The sequence below is a fragment of the Sorex araneus genome, chromosome 10, assembly GCF_027595985.1.
Source record: "Sorex araneus isolate mSorAra2 chromosome 10, mSorAra2.pri, whole genome shotgun sequence".
In the NCBI taxonomy this organism is placed as follows: domain Eukaryota; kingdom Metazoa; phylum Chordata; class Mammalia; order Eulipotyphla; family Soricidae; genus Sorex; species Sorex araneus.
The window spans coordinates 47,438,403-47,457,976 of NC_073311.1; the positions used below are offsets into that span (position 1 = coordinate 47,438,403).

The following is a 19,574-nucleotide window of genomic DNA, read 5'->3' on the forward strand; positions in this document are numbered from 1 at the left end:
TTTATTTAATATGCTTTTTAGTCACCTTTATGTCTTAGGTACGGTGGCACATACATGAATAAGGGATATTCTCTATCTTAAAGAAATTTTATCTTGGGGCCAGAGCGATAGTACAGCGGGTGGGGCATTTGCCTTGTAGGGGGCCGACTCGGGTTTGATCCCTGGCATCCCATATGGTCTCCTGAGCACTTCCAGCATTGATCCCTGAGTGGCAGAGCAGGGATAACCCCTGAGCACTGTAGCGTGAGGCCCCAAATCAAACAAACAAATTTCATCTTGTGGCTCATTTGTACCAAGTCACCTGCTGGAACTCAAATCAGCGTTCACCCAGCAGTGTCGGCAGAGCCTTGGGCGTGAGTGGCAGCCGGGTCCCTGCAGCGCGGGGGCACTGCATCCCCCAGTCGCACCGCTGGGCGGGCGGGTGCTGGGTGCTGACTCCCTTCTCGTTTCCCTCCGGGCAGGCGGCTACTTCATCGTGAAGGGCGTGGAGAAAGTCATCCTCATCCAGGAGCAGCTGTCTAAGAACAGGATCATCGTGGAGGCCGACCGCAAAGGGGCGGTCGGGGCCTCAGTGACCAGGTAAGGGAGGTGGCTGGGATGGGCGCGGGCCCGCCAGGGATCCTGCTGACCCCAGGGGGCTCCTTTTGGACTCGGCCCTCGCCGCTGGCTTCTCTCGAGTGACAGGCAGGCTCCAGAATATTCGGGCCGTTGCCACCGAGGTTTTAGTTTGCCCGCAGAATTTAGAATGTTACTGATGAGAGCTGGGGCAGTGGGTCAGGGTGGAGAACTTGCGTCACCCCGTGTGGACCTCTGAATTCGATCCCTGACATCATCCAAAACAGAATTATTTTCAGTGATGAAAGTATAAGGTGCTCTTTTGGTGGCCACTCGTTATGGATGCTGAATTCATGTTCATTGAGCATCCAAAGAAACGACTTCTTTTTTAAAATAATTAATTAATTTTAATTTATTATTTTATTGAATCACCATGTGGAAAGTTACAAGGCTTTCAGGTTTAAGTCTCAGTTAAACAATGCTCGAACACCCATCCCTTCACCAGTGCACATATTCCACCACCAAGAATCACAGTATACCTCCCCCCTACCCCCCAGCCCCCCACCCCACCTGTGTAACTGATAAATTTCACTTTACTTTCACTTTACTTTGATTACATTCAATATTTCAACAAAAAACCCTCACTATTATTATTTGGAGTTTCTCCCCGCCTAAAGTCAGACCTGCTAAAAAGGAAGCATTTGATAATTTGTTTTCCATTGCTGAGAATGAAGAGATATGAGGTCAAGCAGCCGCACTAGCAGCCACACGGTTTTGGAAAGAAACGACTTCTTTTTCACGTTCCTTTCCAGTTTTCGACAACTTCACATGTGGGTCCCTCCATCAGTTTGATTGGAGACTGCTTTATGTTTATGATTTGATTAATTTTATTACGAACCCCATGTGCTATTTTTATCCCCTTTTAGCTCTGTACTCATTTTTCTGTACCAGCATCCTTTATATATTGTTTTTGTAACATCATTTATTTATTGTCCTTGTAGTTTGGAATTCTTGAGGCAAATGCATAGTGAGAAGAAATTCGTGGTACAGTTAAGATGTCATTATGTGCTAATTCTTTTCTCAAACCTGTAATGAACTACTTGACCCAGAATTTCTCCATTCTTTGTCTTCTCTGACAAGAGACAGCTAACAGTGATGACCATTTACTGAACCATTTTCTGGACCGGGCAGTGTGCTATGTGCTTTATATATGTTTTGTTTTTTTTTATTGTTAACCTTAGTGTTCCCCTTCCCCCACCAAATGTGCGATATTACCTCTGTACCTCTGTTTTATCTCCAGCTGGGTGGTATCCTTGGGTTCAAGATGACGATGATTACATAGCTCTTTTGATACGAGACCTAACTCCCATGTCCCTGTCTTCTTAGTTTATGTACTTTTGGAGCTGAAAAAAATAGGGATTTTAATTTATGGGTCATTTAGATGGAGTGAGCTTCTCTAAGTCTTACATGATTTGGAGATACTACTTACTTCAAAGTAAGAGTCAGTATTTTAGAAACCAGAGATTAAGTAAGTATAAGTAGTGCACATGATTAAAAAGATTATGTTAATGTTATCATTGACTCTAAAGCTTGGAAGCATTTTTAAATCCACTGGGAATTTAATAACTGACCCTTGCAGAGGGAGATTCCTTCGTTTCTTAGTTTCTCTTTCACTATGTATCAAAACTATGAATCTTAAAAAATGGATTATTGGTTTGAAAACCCATGCAAGAGAATCCTATTTCTTCCTAGTTTTTTCATCATGGTGTGTAGACTCATTTTGAGGTTCTTCTCTGACTGTGTAAAATTCGTCATGGTGTACACCCTGGACCAAAGCAATTCAAGGCAGATAAAGTGAAATGAATTCACTCATTCAGTCACTCTCCCATGAAACTTTCACCTTCATTTCAAAAATAAAGGAACACTGACAGTGTTCTGTAAATGTCCATGGAAGTGAGGGGCAGGAGAGAATCGATGAGTCCTTTAAAAAGCATCTACTAGAAAGGATCTTATGAGGTTATTTATCAGGTGATCTGTATTCATTAGCAATCCTTGCTTGGTGCCTGTTACGAGCTTGAAACTAAGTGGGGGTATGTAGCGTAACTAACTTCTGTTTCCCTACAGCTCGACTCATGAGAAGAAGAGCAGAACCAATATGGCTGTGAAACAGGGACGGCTTTACTTGAGGCATAACACATTGTCCGAAGACATACCCATAGTGATCATATTTAAGGTGAGGCTGAAAGTCATAAAGAAGGCCCTGTTTTCCTTTTATAAAAAGTTAGAAATTGGGGGTGCCAGAGCCATAGTATAGTGGGGAGGGTGTTTTTGCCTTGCACATGCCAATCTGGGTTCGATTCCCAGCATCCCATATGGTCCCCTGTGCACCGCCAGGAGTGATTCCTGAGTGCAGAGCCAGGAGTAACCCCTGAGCGTCGCCGGGTGTGACCAAAAATAAAGCAAAACAATTAGAAATTTGGAAGATAGAGAATTGTAGAAACACAAAAATTGGTGACGTAGACAAGTTCTCATGTAAGGGCAAGGGTATCTGTGGAACTTGCTTGGCCAAAGAGCAAGTTTGTTCTTTTTTATGGACTTCTGGATTTCTTCATAAACGTCAGTCCACAGCATTTTTATTCCCCTCCAGGTGGTTTGTAAATTGCTTGTGGGTTTAGAATTTTAGAAGGCATTTTCCTTTAGCATTAATATTTATTTATTTATTTATTTATTTTTGCTTTTTTGGGTCACACCTGGCGATGCACAGGGGTTACTCCTGGCTCTGCACTCAGGAATTACCCCTGGCGGTGCTCAGGGGACCATATGGGATGCTGGGATTCAAACCCGGGTTGGCCGCGTGCAAGGCAAATGCCCTACCCGCTGTGCTATCGCTCCAGCCCCTAGCATTAATATTTAAATGGCATAATATTTTCAGGTGATTGCAAAGTGAAAATTAACCTGTTCCAATCGAGTCTATCAGTGTCACACTGCAGTTAGTAATTAAGCAAAATAGCACTGTAGCACTGTCGTCCCGTTGTTCATCGATTTGCTCGAATGGGCACCAGTAACGTTTTCCTGGTGAAACTTGCGGTTACTGTTTTGGCATATCGAATACACCATGGGTAGCTTGCCAGGCTCTGCTGTGCAGGCGGGATACTCCCAGTAGCTCGCTGGGCTCTCTGAGAGGGACAGAGGAATTGAACCCCGGTCGGCCGTGTGCAAGGCAAATGCCCTAGCTGCTGTGCTATCGCTCCAGAATAGTTGGCATTATGTGGAATAAATCTCAGTATTCACAGATTGTATACTTACAAATCTACTTGCTCAGCTCTGTTTCTGAGTCCAGAATCAGTTCTTGTGCTGAGTCGCCCCTGGAGACGCATGTGCACAGAGCAGGAATAGTGGTACTCCCCTGCACGCACACCTCGGGGGTGTTGACGAGACCGCCTGCCTTCTCCTGCCTTCCGGCTTGATCGCTCCATCTGTAAACAAACTTATGGGCTCTCGAGTGTTGTGGTTTTCCCATTTCTGTGCTTTATTTGTTTTTGGGTCACACCCAGCGATGCTCAGGGGTTACTCCTGACTCTGCACTCAGGAATTACTCCTGGCAGTGCTTGGGGGACCATATGGGATGCCGTGGATCCAACCTGGGTCAGCTTGCAAGATAAACACCCAACCCACAATACTATTGTTCCGGCCCCTTCGTTGGTACTTTAGCTTTTTAGATTGGTCCCCTGAGTATCTTGCTGAAGTACTGTCCAATATTCCTAAGCTCGAGAAAGCTGTAATAACACCTCTGAAGGAATGGGGCTCACTTGTCAGAGGGGTAACGGTAATGCACCAGCAGTATTTCAGGTCACTGTCACTGTCATCCTGTTGCTCATCGATTTGTTCGAGCGGCCACCAGTAACGTCTCATTGAGAGACTTATTGTTACTGTTTTTGGCATATCGAATACGCCATGGGTAGCTTGCCAGGCTCTGCCACGCGGGCTCGATACTCTCAGTAGCTTGCCGGGCTCTCTGAGAGGGGCGGAGGAGTCAACACAGGTTGGCCATGTGAAAGGCGATTGCCCAACCACTGTGCTATCGCTCCAGCCCAGTATTTCAGGTAGGGACATTTAACAGAAACATACAAAACAAGAGTCTGATTGATTAGTAAAACGAAACAACCAGAGGCTCTGTATTTCTCTAGGAGCAAATGCTTGTGTCTTCACTCTTTCAGTGTTTATGGTACTTTATAGAACACAGACATCATGGATAGCAATTGTATACAATCAGTCTTGATAACTAGGTTAATTGAAATAAAGAGCTTAGATGATTTTAGGAGGCACCAGGTACTTCAGATAAGTTTCGGAGATTATTAATACTCACGCATCATCGTTTAGCTTCACTGACAGGGGCGGGAACTGTCCAGCCCACAGACTCCTGGGCTCTGGCCCGCTGCGTACCTGGCGTGGGCTGCCCACGGCCCCGCTGCTGTACTGTATGGCCCGAGAGCGACGCTATCGATGCCCAGATGGCCCTTGGCAGGTTCTCCCTCTCTGCTTTAGAATGAAATATTTCTGTTCAACAGTGAGGACAGTGGAGATGTTCTGAGCAGGTGCAATGAGAGAAAACAGGAAAAGATCCTCAGCGTCAATCAAGCTGGTTAATAACAGAAAACACTTGGGTATAATGTTTGGTAGAATAAGAGAAAAGGAATCGGGGCTGCCCAAGCTGTCACCAGCTGATGGGTGAAAGGGAAAGGTGGCTTCACCATGGTCGCTCACGTTACTGGATGGAATGAACTACTTGGGTTCTTTCGTTTGGTTTTTGAGCCGACCCGGCCCTGCTCAGGGCTCACTCCTGGCTGTGTGCTCTGATCACTCCTGGTGGGGCTCAGGGCACCATATGAGGTACCTCAGATTGAACCCGGGTCAGCCTTGTGCAAGGCAAGCACCTTACTCACTGCACTGTCTCTCCAGCCTTACGAGATATCCCTGTTCTAAATGAAATTATTTAAGTGAGATTGTGGGAATTTTTTTTTTCATTATAGCGTAATACACTTTTGGTATAATTGTTTTTAAGTTGATGATTGGAATAGCCATCCCAATATGTCATGGGACCCAGAGAAAATAAATATATTTTTTATTACCTATCATTAAAATACATAATTTTTATTTGGGGGGAGGGGTGCCACAGCTGGTGATGCTCAGGGTTATTCCTGGCTCTGCAGTCAGGTATCGTTCCAGGTGCTGCCAGGGAGACCATATGGGGTGCAGGGGATCAAACCCAGTTTGGTTGCATGCAAGGCAAGTGCCCTACCTGCTGTGCTGTCTCTATGCCTCTGAGATGTATAATTTTAAAGACGGTGATTTCAGATTTTCTTACAGGGATCTCAGGATGTCCAGAGTGGTGTGTTAAGTTTGTAGTGGGGTTTAGTGAAGAAAATTATGTAGAATCGTAGCTCCAGCAGGGGGCAGTATGTCCCCATGCATCAGAAGCACTCCGAGTTTTCAGTTCTTGAGAACTACTTTTACTGCTAGAGAAATTATAAATTGTTTAAATGTATATTATCTTACATCACTCATGGGAAATACATTATGATGCATGAATTTTGTTAATGTATCTGTATAAGTACATACAGGTTTAAATTCTTTCTGAATACTGCTCTAACGTGTATAATTTTTTTTTTAATTTAAAAACGTTTTTTTGGCCACACCTAGTGTTTCTCAGGGATTACTTTCAGTTTAGTGATCGGGGATTACCCCCAACAGTGCCCAGGCGAGTACATAATGCTGGGGGTTGAACATGGGCCTCCTGTATGCAAAACATATGTTCCAGCCCATTGAGCTGTTTCTCGGACCCCGTGTAACGAGTAGTTAGGCTTCTAGATCTTTCTGATTTTAAAACATCCCTAGAATTGTGAAAATTTGGAAAGCTATTGAAAGTAGAGTTTTTTTTTTTTTTAAATATACCATTTTATTCTTTATGTTTTCTTTTTTTTTTTTTTTTTTTTTTTTTTTGCTTTTTGGGTCACACCCAGCGATGCTCAGGGGTTACTCCTGGCTTTGCACTCAGGAACTACTCCTGGCGGTGCTTGGGGGACCATATGGGATGCCGGGGATCGAACCCGGGCGGCCGCGTGCAAGGCAAACGCCCTACCCTCTGTGCTATCGCTCCGGCCCCTGAAAGTAGAGTTTTTAAAATATATTTTTTGTAGAACTTTTTTTCCTTTACTGTTGTAGTGTACACTTTTATTTTTTTCTCTCCATGTCTGTGAATCTATTATGCTATTATTTTTGGAAGGTGTGATACAGAAAGAAATTTCGTGTGTGTGGCATCAAGTATTTAACCATTTATAGTATTTAAATTTTTTTGATTTACTTTCCTGTAAAGGGACCTTTAAGGCAGCATTTCCCCTCCACCCCAGTTCCTCACTCTTACATACAACTGGGTTTTCTTACTCATACATGTTTGTGTGCCCGTTTATTTTGTAAGTATTAAATCCCTGGAGTAGGTTAGATCTTTTTTTTTAAAAAAAAAAAAACTTGTCACTTGTTGCCAGAGTTTTCCCCCAAGGCATATTGATTGCACTGTCATAGCAGTGGTAAAAATCAAATCGTTTTTGTTTTTCACTTGGAAACAGTTACACATGTGGTGACACATAGCTGTTTTGTTGTGGTGGAGGCAGCGTCTTGCTTGGAAGGATGTCTTAAGAGAACTTACTTGGTGACCGCCACTTAGAGGGCTCTGTCTGGGGAGCAGCATTGGTGTCCTAGAGCCCACAGATCGGGGCTGACGTCCAGCATTTCCGTCTGATAGCTACACAGCCCTGGGGACAACTCCCCGAGTCCTCGAGAAGAATTTCCCGAGGAGTTTGCTTCTGAGAGCTCTTTAGACTGTGTGCCTTGGGGATTCCTATACTCACCAGGGAGGGGACGCTGTTTCTCTTTCCTTCCCTCTCCTGGCGAACCTTTAGTGTGAGAAGCTTGGGAACAATAAACCGGGATACCAGGAAAGTCACATCATTTCTCTTTTTGTGCTGTGTGGCCTTAACACAGACCTTGACAGTCATTAGGAGTTGATGGTTGTTGATTGTAACCAACAATTGGTTAAAAGTGACAGAAACAGCAGGGCGCCGGGGGCCCTTGCTGAGACTGAATATGACGAATAAAGCTTTTAAAGACCTAGATCAGCCTTATTTATGGACTTGATCACTACAAAGGTTCCCCTGCCCATGTATCTTCCCTGCTCCCCAGCTTGTATTCCCAGCTATTCAGCAGTTCGCATTATGATGGCATCTGTAGTCTCAAAGTTTTACAGGGGGAAAAAAAAGGATCAGGTTTCAAGGGTGCTGTACTTTGTTTCTTGGAAAACTACTTACATGAACAGTGTTTGATCCTTAAAGAGGAACATGACAAAGTTAAAAAGTGCCTTCGTAGTTCTTTCATTTGTTGGGGTTTAAATTATAAGAATACATGGCCTTCTGTGTACTTTAAAGAAAAGTGAGGGGCTGGTGAGGCCTGATATTTTAAAAACTAAGCTCCTGTTTCTTCCTTCTCACGGTGCATTTCAGCATCTCCGCCAGCATTCCTAGCATTCTCTCCTGCTCATTAGTATTCTCTCTGTATTTGTTTATTTACTTCTGTATTTATTTCTCCTCCTTTTTATTCTTCCTGTGGTTTTGTAGCCAGTGGCTGTCCAGGGAGAAGACTTGATGCCGTTTTTTTAAAGAACACCTCCTCTTATTTTTGGTCTTACTGATTGCCAGACCACAGGTGACCTTTGCTGAAATTATATCTCTGCTGTTTTTCAGACAGTGATTATATAGCAATCACTTTTTACTTCCTCGTTTGCTGATGTTAACTGATTTCAGAACTCTGGAACAAAGAGTTCCAGAGAAAGCTAGTTTTCAGATGTCTAAATTGTGTGTGTCAAGCAAAAATGGTTGGGCATTTTGCTGTTGTTTCCATAGCAATATGTCATTTATTTATAGCTGTGACTTTTGATGTCACTTTGGTCTTTCGAGCAGGAGCATTTTCCTTGGTAGCTTCGACTGAATTATCACCCTGAATTTCAGTAATCTGATAGAGAGAATTCAGTTCCTTTAGAGCAAAGCTTTGCCCCCGATCATTCTTTCTGCAGACAGGGAGTCATCGGTCATGTTTCACAGCCTGGAAATACCCACAGGACCTACGTATGTGACACCACCTGAGAAATATTTGCAATTTAAAAAATTATTGTTTAGGTACAGCAGAAAGACAGTTCAGAGGCGTGGATAGTCCATATGCCAAACTAGGAAGGATTTTCCATTATGGTTAAATATGAAAATGGGCAGTCAAGTATCTTGATTTTTTTTCTCTTGAAGATTACTGAGCTCTCTACAAATTGCTAAAATCAGCTGGCAGGCCCTGGTTCAGGTGTTCACACACCTGGGGGCTGGGACTGATTCCCAAGCTACCGGCATTTCAGCTCAAGGATTCCATCTCTTTTTTAGTGAGACCTTTTCCTGCTGTATTGTTTCATCTGCTTGGTTCCGTATATGCCCCATATGAATGTCTATTAGTGTTTGTTTTTTTATCTGAGAAGTGAAGTGCATTAGTAATAACGTTTTATAATAAATTCTTAGAGAAAGTTAATTGGATTCTTATTGGAAGTTATTTGCATTAGTACTTGTTTTTTTTATACAGAATATCTTGTAACACTGTACTTTTATTATAACATTGATAAGGAAAACAATTTCTGCTGACATTGAACAACAACATTGAAAGACCTTTTTTTATTTTGTTTGAAATCAGTTTTCAAGAATCTATTTCTGTTAGGTAAGGACTTAGTATCTTTTGAGTCCGTTGAAACACACGTGACAAATTATTTTGAGAAATTGACAAGCAAACTAACTTATAATACATTTATTTTATTTGGGCTTGGGGCGGTATTTTATTTGGGCTTGGGGTGGGGCGGGGGTCACACCTGGTGGTTTTCAGGGCTTACTCCTGGCTCTGTACTCAGGGATCATTTTCAGTGATGCTCAGGGAACCATATGTGGTGCCAGAGAGCAAACTGGGTTTGGCCACGTGTAAGGCAAGTACCATCTCTCCAATACTATCTCCTTGACTCAGAACTAGATAGATAGATAGATAGATAGATAGATAGATAGATAGATAGGTAGATAGGTAGATAGATAGATAGATAGATAGATAGATAGATAGGTAGATAGGTAGATAGATAGATAGATAGATAGATAGATAGATAGATAGATAGATAGAGGGATAGATAGATAGATAGATAGATAGATAGATAGGTAGATAGGTAGATAGATAGATAGATAGATAGATAGATAGATAGATAGATAGATAGAGGGATAGATAAATAGATAGATAAATAGATAGATAGATAGATAGGTAGGTAGATAGATAGATAGATAGGTTGATTGATTTGCGAGTTTGCATCACACCCAGCAGTGCTCAGGGCTTCCTCTGGCTCTGTGCTCAGAGATCACTCTTGGCGAGGCTTGAAAGACTGTATGGGGTGCTGGGGCTCAACCCTGGGTCAGCTGCGTGCACAGTGAGCACCCAGCCTGCTGTACGATTGATTGCTCTGAACCCTGAACTAGTATTTGAATTTGTATTTGAATTTGCTTTCCACAGGGAAACATTATCTTATAATACAGACCACGGAAACGTGCGGGTGATTAGTCACAGTGCATGAGTGAAGCGTCAGTCCCATTTCTCCACTTGCTTTTCACTGGGTCGCGTTGGTTTGTGAGAGCGTGGCTGTGGGTGTTTCAGGCGTGCGTTGTCACCACACCACTCCGTCACCAGAACGCCAGCATCCCTCCCTCCACCTAGTCCCTTGGACCCTTTAGCTGACTCTTATTTTTGTTTTGTGTTTGGTTCACACCGGGCAGTGCTCCGGGGCTACTCCTGGCTCCGCACTCAGGAATCACTCCTGGTGGTGCTCGGGAGACTCTATGGAATGCCGGAGATCGAACCCAGGTCGGCCGTGTGCAAGGCAAGCGCCCTCCCCGCTGAACTATCTCTCTAGCCCTTTAGCTGACTCTGTAAATTAGAACTGGTCTTTCCCCCCCGCCAAGAATTGTTCTCCTTCAGTCCATTAAAGGCTTTTATCATGAGTGTGTGAAAATTTTAAATAGTGGGTCCTTAGAGTCCCATTAGAGTAAATGCTTCAAATCTCGTTAGAGATGAAAAAAATGAAAATCAGGATACAGAAAGATGCGGGTCCTGAGAGCGTCTGTTCGCTAAACAAACAAAATATTTGGATAAGAAAAGTTACGTGCTTTTTGGGTCACACCCGGCAATGCACAGGGGTTACTCCTGGTTCTACACTAAGGAATTACTCCTAGTGGTTCTCAGGGGACCATATGGGATGCTGGGATTCGAACCCGGGTCGGCCGCGTGCAAGGCAAACGCCCTACCCGCTGTGCTATCGCTCCAGCCCCAAGTTCCTTGCTTTTTAAAATTAAGTAGAGACTTGAACCCCGGGTTGTTCTGTGGGCTGTTTGTCGTGTGGAACGAACCCCAGCATCCTTTCTGCCGACCGGGGACTCAGGGACTGGATCGCTGCCTGGTGGGGTGGTTCTGGCGCTGAGTCTCGGCGCCGCAGCTGTCAATCATCTGCAGGCCGCCTTGCAGCTGGGTGGGCTGCCGAGTGGCAATGCAGCGGCTGTGGGGAGAGGGCCTCGCCCCTCGCCCCAGGACCTTGCCCCAGCCTGGGCCGTGAGCTGCCCTCCCCCGGCTGTTCAGCAGGGAGCCTTTCACCATGGCCAGCTCCCCCCCCAGGCTCCCCAAGCCCACCACCACGTTTGTATATTGTCTCCGCCAGACATTTCTGCAGGAGCGAGTCATCCACTTGAGGAAGGTTAGTTTTTGCTTTTGGAAGAGGAGCAAAGAATAGATGACATTTAAAAAAAGATGGCCACAGTTTGCTTAGGAGGGAGGTGGCATGCATTTAGCTCCCTTCCCTTCCCCGCAATGCACCCTCCCCCTCCCCCCCACAAACCAGGCTTGAAAACTGTCATGCATTTACGTCCCCTCCTGGACTGGAGCAATAGCACAGCGGGTAGGGCGTTTGCCTTGCACGACCGGGTTCTATTCCTCCGTCCCTCTCGGAGAGCCCAGCAAGATACCGAGAGTATCCCGCCTGCACGGCAGAGCCTGGCAAGCTCCCCGTGGCGTATTCGATATGCCAAAAACAGTAACAAGTCTCACAATGGAGACATTACTGGTGCCCGCTTGAACAAATGGATGAACAGAGGGACGACAGTGCGACAGTGCTGCGTCCCCTCCTAATATGTTCACACCACAACTGCAGGGCACAGGCCACCGGCCACCGAAATTTAAGTGTGGCACCATAGGCTGTGGTGCTGGAAGCTGGAAGGGGCCGGTTGTGTCCTCTGGTTAGAGAAACGAGAAGGGACAAGAAACCTAGATGAGGAGGGGACGTGATGCCTTCCGCGTACAGTGTGTCGGGAAGGACAGTCCCCGCGGGCTGCCTGGTTTGTCGAGACGCCTTCTCCGTTATGCTCGGGTCAGGGCTCTTAATGCACAGATCAAGGTTTGGGGGCAACAGTGGAACCGAGGACCCAGACATCAAAGCCCGACTAGATCCTCACCCCTGATCCTGTCTTCTCTGCGTAGCGAAAGGAAGAGTTTTAACGCCAACATAACTTTCCCCCCTAACTCCTAGGAAAGCAGATTATTTCTCTGCCAAGAGAGGTTCAGGGAGATCATGCCCTGTTTCTCGGTATGGCAGGGTTCCAGGCCGACGTGTGAAGGCCTTCGTACCGAAAGGGTCTGCAAAGGCCCGCAGCGCCGGCTGCCACCTTGAAACACTTACGATAAGTAGGTTTTTAAACCTGTTAAAAAGTGCATTCTTGGTTTAACAGAAGAAAAAAAAAAAACTCTTTTAAAACCTGCCTAAAGTATATCTTGATACCTCTAGATTAGCGAGGTTAAAAAAAAAATCCTGTAGGAAAAATTCTTTTAGTCTGCGTATGAATGATTTGCCAGTCCTCTGAGAAATGAATCTCCTGACAGAACCAATTGGGGTTCTGCTTATTTTCAACAATGCTATATATATTTTTTATTTATGGCTTTTCGGCTGTTACTCTTCTCCGTTTGCCTTTGTAATTGTGACTTCTGCCCTCTCTCTGTTACCTCTGCCGCCTTTTTTCCACGAGGAAACTTAATAGCATATTTAAGCTTTTTTTTTTTTTTTTTGAAGAGAGTCATGCAGAAAGTGCTTGAGAATGTTTGTTTTCTTCTTCCTGATCAAAATTTCTGTTTCAGGTTCTTCTGTAGCTCGGGCCGGGCTGCCAGTGCCAGATGGCACCATTTCTGAGAAAAGAGCTAGCCTGTGCTTACAAGTAATACCCACAAACAATGCCAAATTAGCATAAGCAAATGTCAGTGAGTTAACACAAAGCCAACACTCTTTCTGTCTTTTCTTTCCTTCCTAGGCCATGGGTGTTGAGAGTGACCAGGAAATTGTGCAGATGATTGGAACGGAGGAGCACGTGATGGCTGCCTTTGGGCCCAGCCTGGAGGAGTGCCAGAAAGCTCAGATTTTCACACAGATGCAGGTGTGTCTTTTCATGGGGCCGGGGGCTGCGAGGGAGAACTGGAGATTCAAGGAGCACGGCTCATTGATACAGCATCCGATTGAATGATGGGGCGGTGGCGAATCCCGTTTCAATAGGGGTGCCGGGGAGATTGCGAGGAGTCGTAGACTAGAAGTTTCTTTCTTGTTTTAGGATTGAAGGAAGGAGTTTCCTTAGACAAATTACCAGCCTCCAGTATCTGCTGTAGCTTTCTTGTTAAATGTAATATATTGCCATGAGGCCTTTGTCCCAAGTTTTTAGCGATTACTTTATTTTTCCTCATTTTCCTCTGTGACTTATATACATATATATTTTTTTTGTACTATAGCAACTGTCGGATGGTTTCTTTTCGTTCATTTCTCCATCCAGTCATGTATGGCCTCCCTCTCTTTTATATTCCCAGCTTTTGGAGTCCAGGTTGGAACCTTGGAATTTCAACAGAAGACTTATAGATAGGGAGTGATTAATATATGCTAAATATAATAAAAAGTAACCGTGCTTTCATTTTTATGTGTCAGGGAACCCTAAGAGTCATACTTAGGATTTTCAACCCTGCATTTGTGAAGTGCTTTTACTGAGTATAAATGAGAGGTGACATTCTTTATAGCAGCTCTGGGAGGTAGGAATTCCCTGCCACAGAAGCACGGTAGGCAGCTCCTACGATCCTAATGTACATTCCCATTCTTATGTGTTATTTATAAAAAGATACATATTCCAGCCTGCTTGTCTTCTTGTCACCCATGGTGCTTGTAAAGGTGGCATTTTTTACCTGTTATTGTGTATTCTGAAAATCAGACTGGTCTTGGTGTTTTGTTTTTTTATAAAAAAACTAAACCAGACATTCAGGAAGGCTGGTTGTCATGTAAGTATGTAAGTACATATAATTGCAAAACAGAAATCAGTGGGGATCATTATCACTCACTGCCTTTTTTTTTTTTTTCTGCAGTTGATTCAAAGTCAGCTCTAGTTATTGGGTAGACAGGAAAAGTTGTTGAATTTTGAATATTTTATTTTGGATTTTTAAAAATGCAATACTTAGGGAACCTGATTGCATGCTATAGGCTAAAATTGTCCAAGAACTTCAAGAACATGAAAACACTAAGTAATAAACATTAGAGTTGGAGAGATAGCTCAGTGGTTTGGAGCACTTGTTTTGCGTACGTGAGGTCCTTGGTTCAATTCCTGGCACCACCCGCTCCATTAAGCACTACCAGGACAGACCCCAAGCACCAAGCCAGGAGTAGCCCCTGAGCACCACTGGGTGTGGCCCCCAAACAAGAAAGGCAGATATTAAGAAACATCAATAAGCAAATGGCTAAATTCGGGAAGAGACACTGCATCCTTTAAAAATAAATAGTGCCCTGGAAGAGCAGTTTCCCTTAATGATACCTCAGTGGATTTAATGAGTTCCTCAGTTTATTTCAGACGTCATCAAGCAGCCAGATAACTGTTGCATTGTAAAGCTGTCTGAGCAGAAGCTAATAGTGGGCTGGGAAATGATTCATTTCTCTTGAATAAGTGCTGATTGAAAAATTCCAGCTCACAGAATTAGAGGAGTTCAGTGAAAAGATGGGAATAGACAATTAATTAGCATAAGAAAGACAGATGTTCCTAACAAGCAGGAAGTGTAAGTTGGAAGTGGCTTGAACTCTGCTAAAATAAGGCCGAGACTAATATCTGCAGCTAATAAAAGTGCAGCAGCAGTCTTAATCCAAAATGACTGATAAATTAAAATTGTATTGTGAGTTATGAGTATTTCATGTTACTTGAAATGAGAATAAAAATAGCAGGGACATTTAGCTTGGTTAGTGCCATGATGACATGGCGCTTCCTTCAGCGGAGTGTTTAAAACTCATGTTTTGTTTAAGACACTCCTTTCCTTCTCCCCGCCACTTCCCCTGTTCAGGGAGCCCTTTTGCTGCCTTTGGTCCTTGTGGGCTGTACATGCTCATCAAATGCTCTGTCCTAGAGAGGAGAAATGATTGCTTTCGGCCGGCAGACACTCGGTGTGCCTTTGAAATGGACTCGCTCTCACCCCAACTCTCGCAGGGAAAAACTGGCATGTTGCTAGGTGTTTCGGGGTGTGGCGGGGAGGTCCTTTCCGCTACATGAGGAGTGATAAGATTTTTTTGTTTTACTGGATGCTCAGGGATCACTCCTGGGAGTGCTCGGGGGCCGTATGGGGTGCCAGGATCCACACCAGGTTGGCCATGTGCAAGGCAAGCCCCTGCCCCACTGGCCCGACAAGATTTTTATATATTCTTTCGTTTTTCCTTAGAAGAAGATTTTTCTTTTTTTTCTTTTTTAAATATCCTTTTGAGGAATCCTTAGTGGCTTTTCACAGAGAACCATAAAAACCAAAATTCACTGAAGACATCTCAGTTTGGGGGAAACCATACTGCCTTTCTCGACTAGCAAGACTAGCTGTTCTCAAGTTCTTAGCTAAGACATATTGCTAGGGGACTGCAGAGTTTTTATGGTCTTGCTTCATCATAGGCCCAGATGACTTTGTTTTCCCCGCCCTGTGCTCAGGGATCACTTCTGCCAGTGCTCAGGCCACTCCATGGGTGCCGGGGCGGGCACCTTATCCACTCTACTGTGGCCCTGACTTGCTGTTCCTCTTTCATCAAAATCTACCTGCTTCTCATTATTTGAATTTTCTTTATATTGCAGGCAGAATTTGTGTTTCTCAAAATGTACACTTTATCACTTTATTTTGATAAAACTACAGAATATTCCCATTACCCCAGAAAGGCGTCTTGCGTTCCTTCCTGTTCAGTTTTACTCCCATCTTCAATTTCCATTATCCCCCACTGTTCTGTGTTTCGCACTGTAGGTCACTTTGGACTGTTTTGGGGTTTTACGTTATTGTAATACATTCTGGTGTTTGTAGGCACTAAAATATATCGGGAACAAAGTCAGAAGGCAAAGGATGTGGGGAGGCGGACCGAAGAAAACCAAAATAGAGGAAGCAAGAGAGCTCCTGGCTTCTACCATCTTGACTCATGTGCCGGTAAGTACCCCGCTCTGATGGGCTCCGTACATTTCTCTTGAAGAATTTTGAAATCTGAGGGTAGGTTTCATGGATCTTCCATATCGAGATCAGAAATGAAAATTAAATGAGATATGGCTGAGTGGGAGACACCATAGCTCTGAGGTTGCCAGCTGAGTTTGTTGTAGTCATGTTTTGAGAGTAGACAAGGGCATTTCTTTCAGGGAAAGTTGGATTTAACCCAGTCTTTTCGTTGGAGCAATGATTTTGTACGTATGGATGGCTAACTGGCTCTTAGGGGTACTCTTACACCATTCCTCACTTAGGTGATTTCTCTCTCTCTCTCTCTCTCTCTCTCTCTCTTTTTTTTTTTTGGCTTTTTGGGTCACACCCAGCCACGCACAGTGGTTACTAGTGGTTACTACTGGCTCTGCACTCAGGAATTATACCCCGGGCGATGCTTGGGGGACCATATGGGATGCTGGGAATTGAACCCAGGTTGGCCTTGTGCAAGGCAAACGCCCTACCTGCTGTGCTGTTGCTCCAGCCCCTAGGTGATTTCTCTTAACACATTCCAAAGTTTGTAGAAATGAATAAAAAGGAAATAAATTGACCTAGTGGAGAACTGAAACCTCCTTTGAAGGAGAGTCAACTTTATGAAACACATACAGAGTTTCTGAAATCCTACCTGATTTAGCAGGATTCCTTAAAAGCAGTAACAAAATGTGCAAAGGAGAATGGTTGCTCTTATACTTTGAAATTAAGATCACCTAAGTTATTGTCCTTGTGTTTGACTTAATAAAACAGATCTCGGGGCTGGAGAGTGGCAGGTAGGGCTATTGCCTTGCATGTGCCCAACCCAGATTTGATCCCTGGCGTCCCAAATGGTCCCCTGAGTATTGCCAGGAGTAATTACTGAGCGCAGAGCCAGAAGTTACCTTGAGCACTGCCAGGTATGACCCCAAAATAAATAATAAATAAAACAGATCTCACTAGACTATTACTCGATGTGTGAGGAAAATTAAAATAAATATAATATTATTCTGTAGAAAATCATATAAGGTTATCTTAGGATCAGCAGAGATAGACTGTACACAATAATTTTGGATGTACAGTTAAGAAATACTATTGTTTTCTTTTTACATTTTATTTCAGGCACTGTGGTTTACAACTGTGATAGGGTTTCGTGCATAGACAACTTAATTGTCTAAGTTTCTAATCTCCCAGAACAAGCCAGTGCTATTGGTTATTTAATGAGTTCTGATTTAACTTATTGATAGGCCAGATTCTTTCCTTGGGTTTCAAAATGTGTTCTAGAGAAGATTGAATAGAACATTTGCAGCAAATTCACTCGTCAATACATAAATTTATTCAGTAGCTATGTGTTAATACCAGACGATGTTTTAGTACTTTTCTGTTAATTTTCGGGTTTGTGTGTGGGGGTGGGGCCACTCCCTGTGGTGTTCAGGGCTTACTCCTGACTCTGTGCTCAGGAATCACTCCTGGTGGTGCTCAGGGGACCATATGAAGTGCTGGGGGTTGAACGTGGGTCAGCTGCATGCAGAGGCAAGTGATTTGTCTCCAGGACGATCTCTCTGGCCCAGTTTCTGTTACCTTTTGTTGTATATACATTCCTGGAGTTTATTGGCTTAAAGTAACTGCTCTTTTTGGTCTGGGGTCAGTGGTGGGACGGGGTCAGAGGGCAGGCTCTCGTCTCGGTACTGCTCCTCACATCAGGCTGCAGACAGTTAGAACTGAGGTCCCCGATGGCGTTCCCCATCTCTTTGTGCTCCTCAGTGCCTTTTCACGTGCCTCTCTCTCCCTCACAGAGTACCCTGAACTTCTTTGGTGAGCAGGGAAGGAGAATTAGCCGGTTTATTTTGTGATACCTCTAGAATCTTAAGAGCAAGGAAGGAGAAAAAGCCAGTCTGAAGGAGGTGATGGACTCTTAATGAAAGTGTGATTTGAAACCTACAGGAAGGCGTAGATAGTATTCATCTCTGAAGAAAAGATACCATAGATACTGAGAATAAAAAGATGAAAAAATGAACTCTTAGGGGCTGTGTTGACTAGTTGAATTTCTCTGATTAGGCAGAATCCTAGATGTTCATTGGCTTCTTTAAGTATTATTATAACATTGGTTCTTTTCTTGAGTCACTTTAAATTTTGATGTAATTGTCTCTGATTTTTCCTCTGATTTCTGAATTACAGGTCAAAGAATTCAATTTCCGAGCCAAGTGTATCTATACTGCAGTTATGGTGCGAAGAGTAATTCTGGCCCAAGGAGATAATAAAGTTGACGACAGAGACTATTACGGGAACAAGAGATTGGAATTGGCTGGACAGGTGATTGAATTATTTCATGGCAGAAATCTTATTTTCTTAATGGTTTGGAATTCATTTTATTTTATTCTATTTATTTATTTATTTATTTATTGAATCATCGTGAGCTACAATTACAATTCACGTTTGAGTTTCAGTCAGACAGTGATCCAGCACCCATCCCTCCACCAGTGTACATTTTCCACCACCAATGTCTCCAGTTTCCCCCTCCCCCATCCCACCCCTCCCTCTGCCTCTGTGGCAGACAATTTTCCTCTTATTCTCTCTCTACTTGTGGGTATCATGGTTTGCAATACAGATGCTGAGAGGCCATCATTTTGGTCCTTAGTCTATTTTCAGCACACATCTCCCATCCCGAGCCATCCCTCCGACCATCATTGACTTAGTGATCCCTTCTCTAGCCCAGCTGCCTTCTCCCCCAGCTCCTGAGGGAGGCTTCCAACCATGGAGCAATCCTCCTGGCCCTTGTCTCTCCTGTCCTTGGGTGTCAGTCTCATATTATTTTATATGGAATTCATTTTATTTTATTTATTTATTTATTTATTTATTTTTGCTTTTTGGGTCACACCCGGCAATGCACAGGGGTTACTCCTGGTTCTACACTCAGGAATTACTCCTGACAGTGCTCAGGGGACCATATGGGATGCTGGGATTCGAACCCGGGTCGGCCGCGTGCAAGGCAAACACCCTACCTGCTGTGCTATCACTCCAGCCCCCGACCTTTCACTAATGATCTCTTTAACTTCAGAATTTTTTTTTTTAATTCTCTCTTAATTTCTTACGTATGTTAATGTCCTTGAATTTCAGTTCATTTGGGCGAAGTTGGGGGCAGAGCACTCGAGTCGGCGCTCCTGTGGCCCTTCCCCCCTCCCGGGCCGGAGGGTTCAGTGCTGGGTCCAGCAGCGTGGGGGTCCCGGCTGTGTGGAGGGCTGTGCGTGCGTGTTCCCCTGACTCCTCAGCACAGAGTTCGGTCTTCTCACGGTCCTAGTGGAGAACGGTTTAGGGCAGGGGTTCCAGGGGTTTTCCTTTTCCTTCCTAGAAGCAGCTGTGGGTGCTCAACCCAGTTATCTGAGACTCTCTGGGGAATC

The 19,574-nt window shown here is 44.1% G+C and overlaps 1 protein-coding gene across 1 annotated transcript in view; it reads left to right on the forward strand.

Annotated features, from left to right (window-relative positions):
• Positions 1–19,574, forward strand: part of POLR3B (RNA polymerase III subunit B) — a 115,888-nt gene that overhangs the window by 22,234 nt on the left and 74,080 nt on the right. The window contains exons 8-12 of the mRNA XM_055118184.1: positions 462–579; positions 2,680–2,788; positions 13,011–13,133; positions 16,045–16,164; positions 18,355–18,489. Of these exons, the coding sequence (XP_054974159.1) occupies positions 462–579; positions 2,680–2,788; positions 13,011–13,133; positions 16,045–16,164; positions 18,355–18,489 (605 nt within the window). The remainder of the gene's footprint in view (positions 1–461; positions 580–2,679; positions 2,789–13,010; positions 13,134–16,044; positions 16,165–18,354; positions 18,490–19,574) is intronic.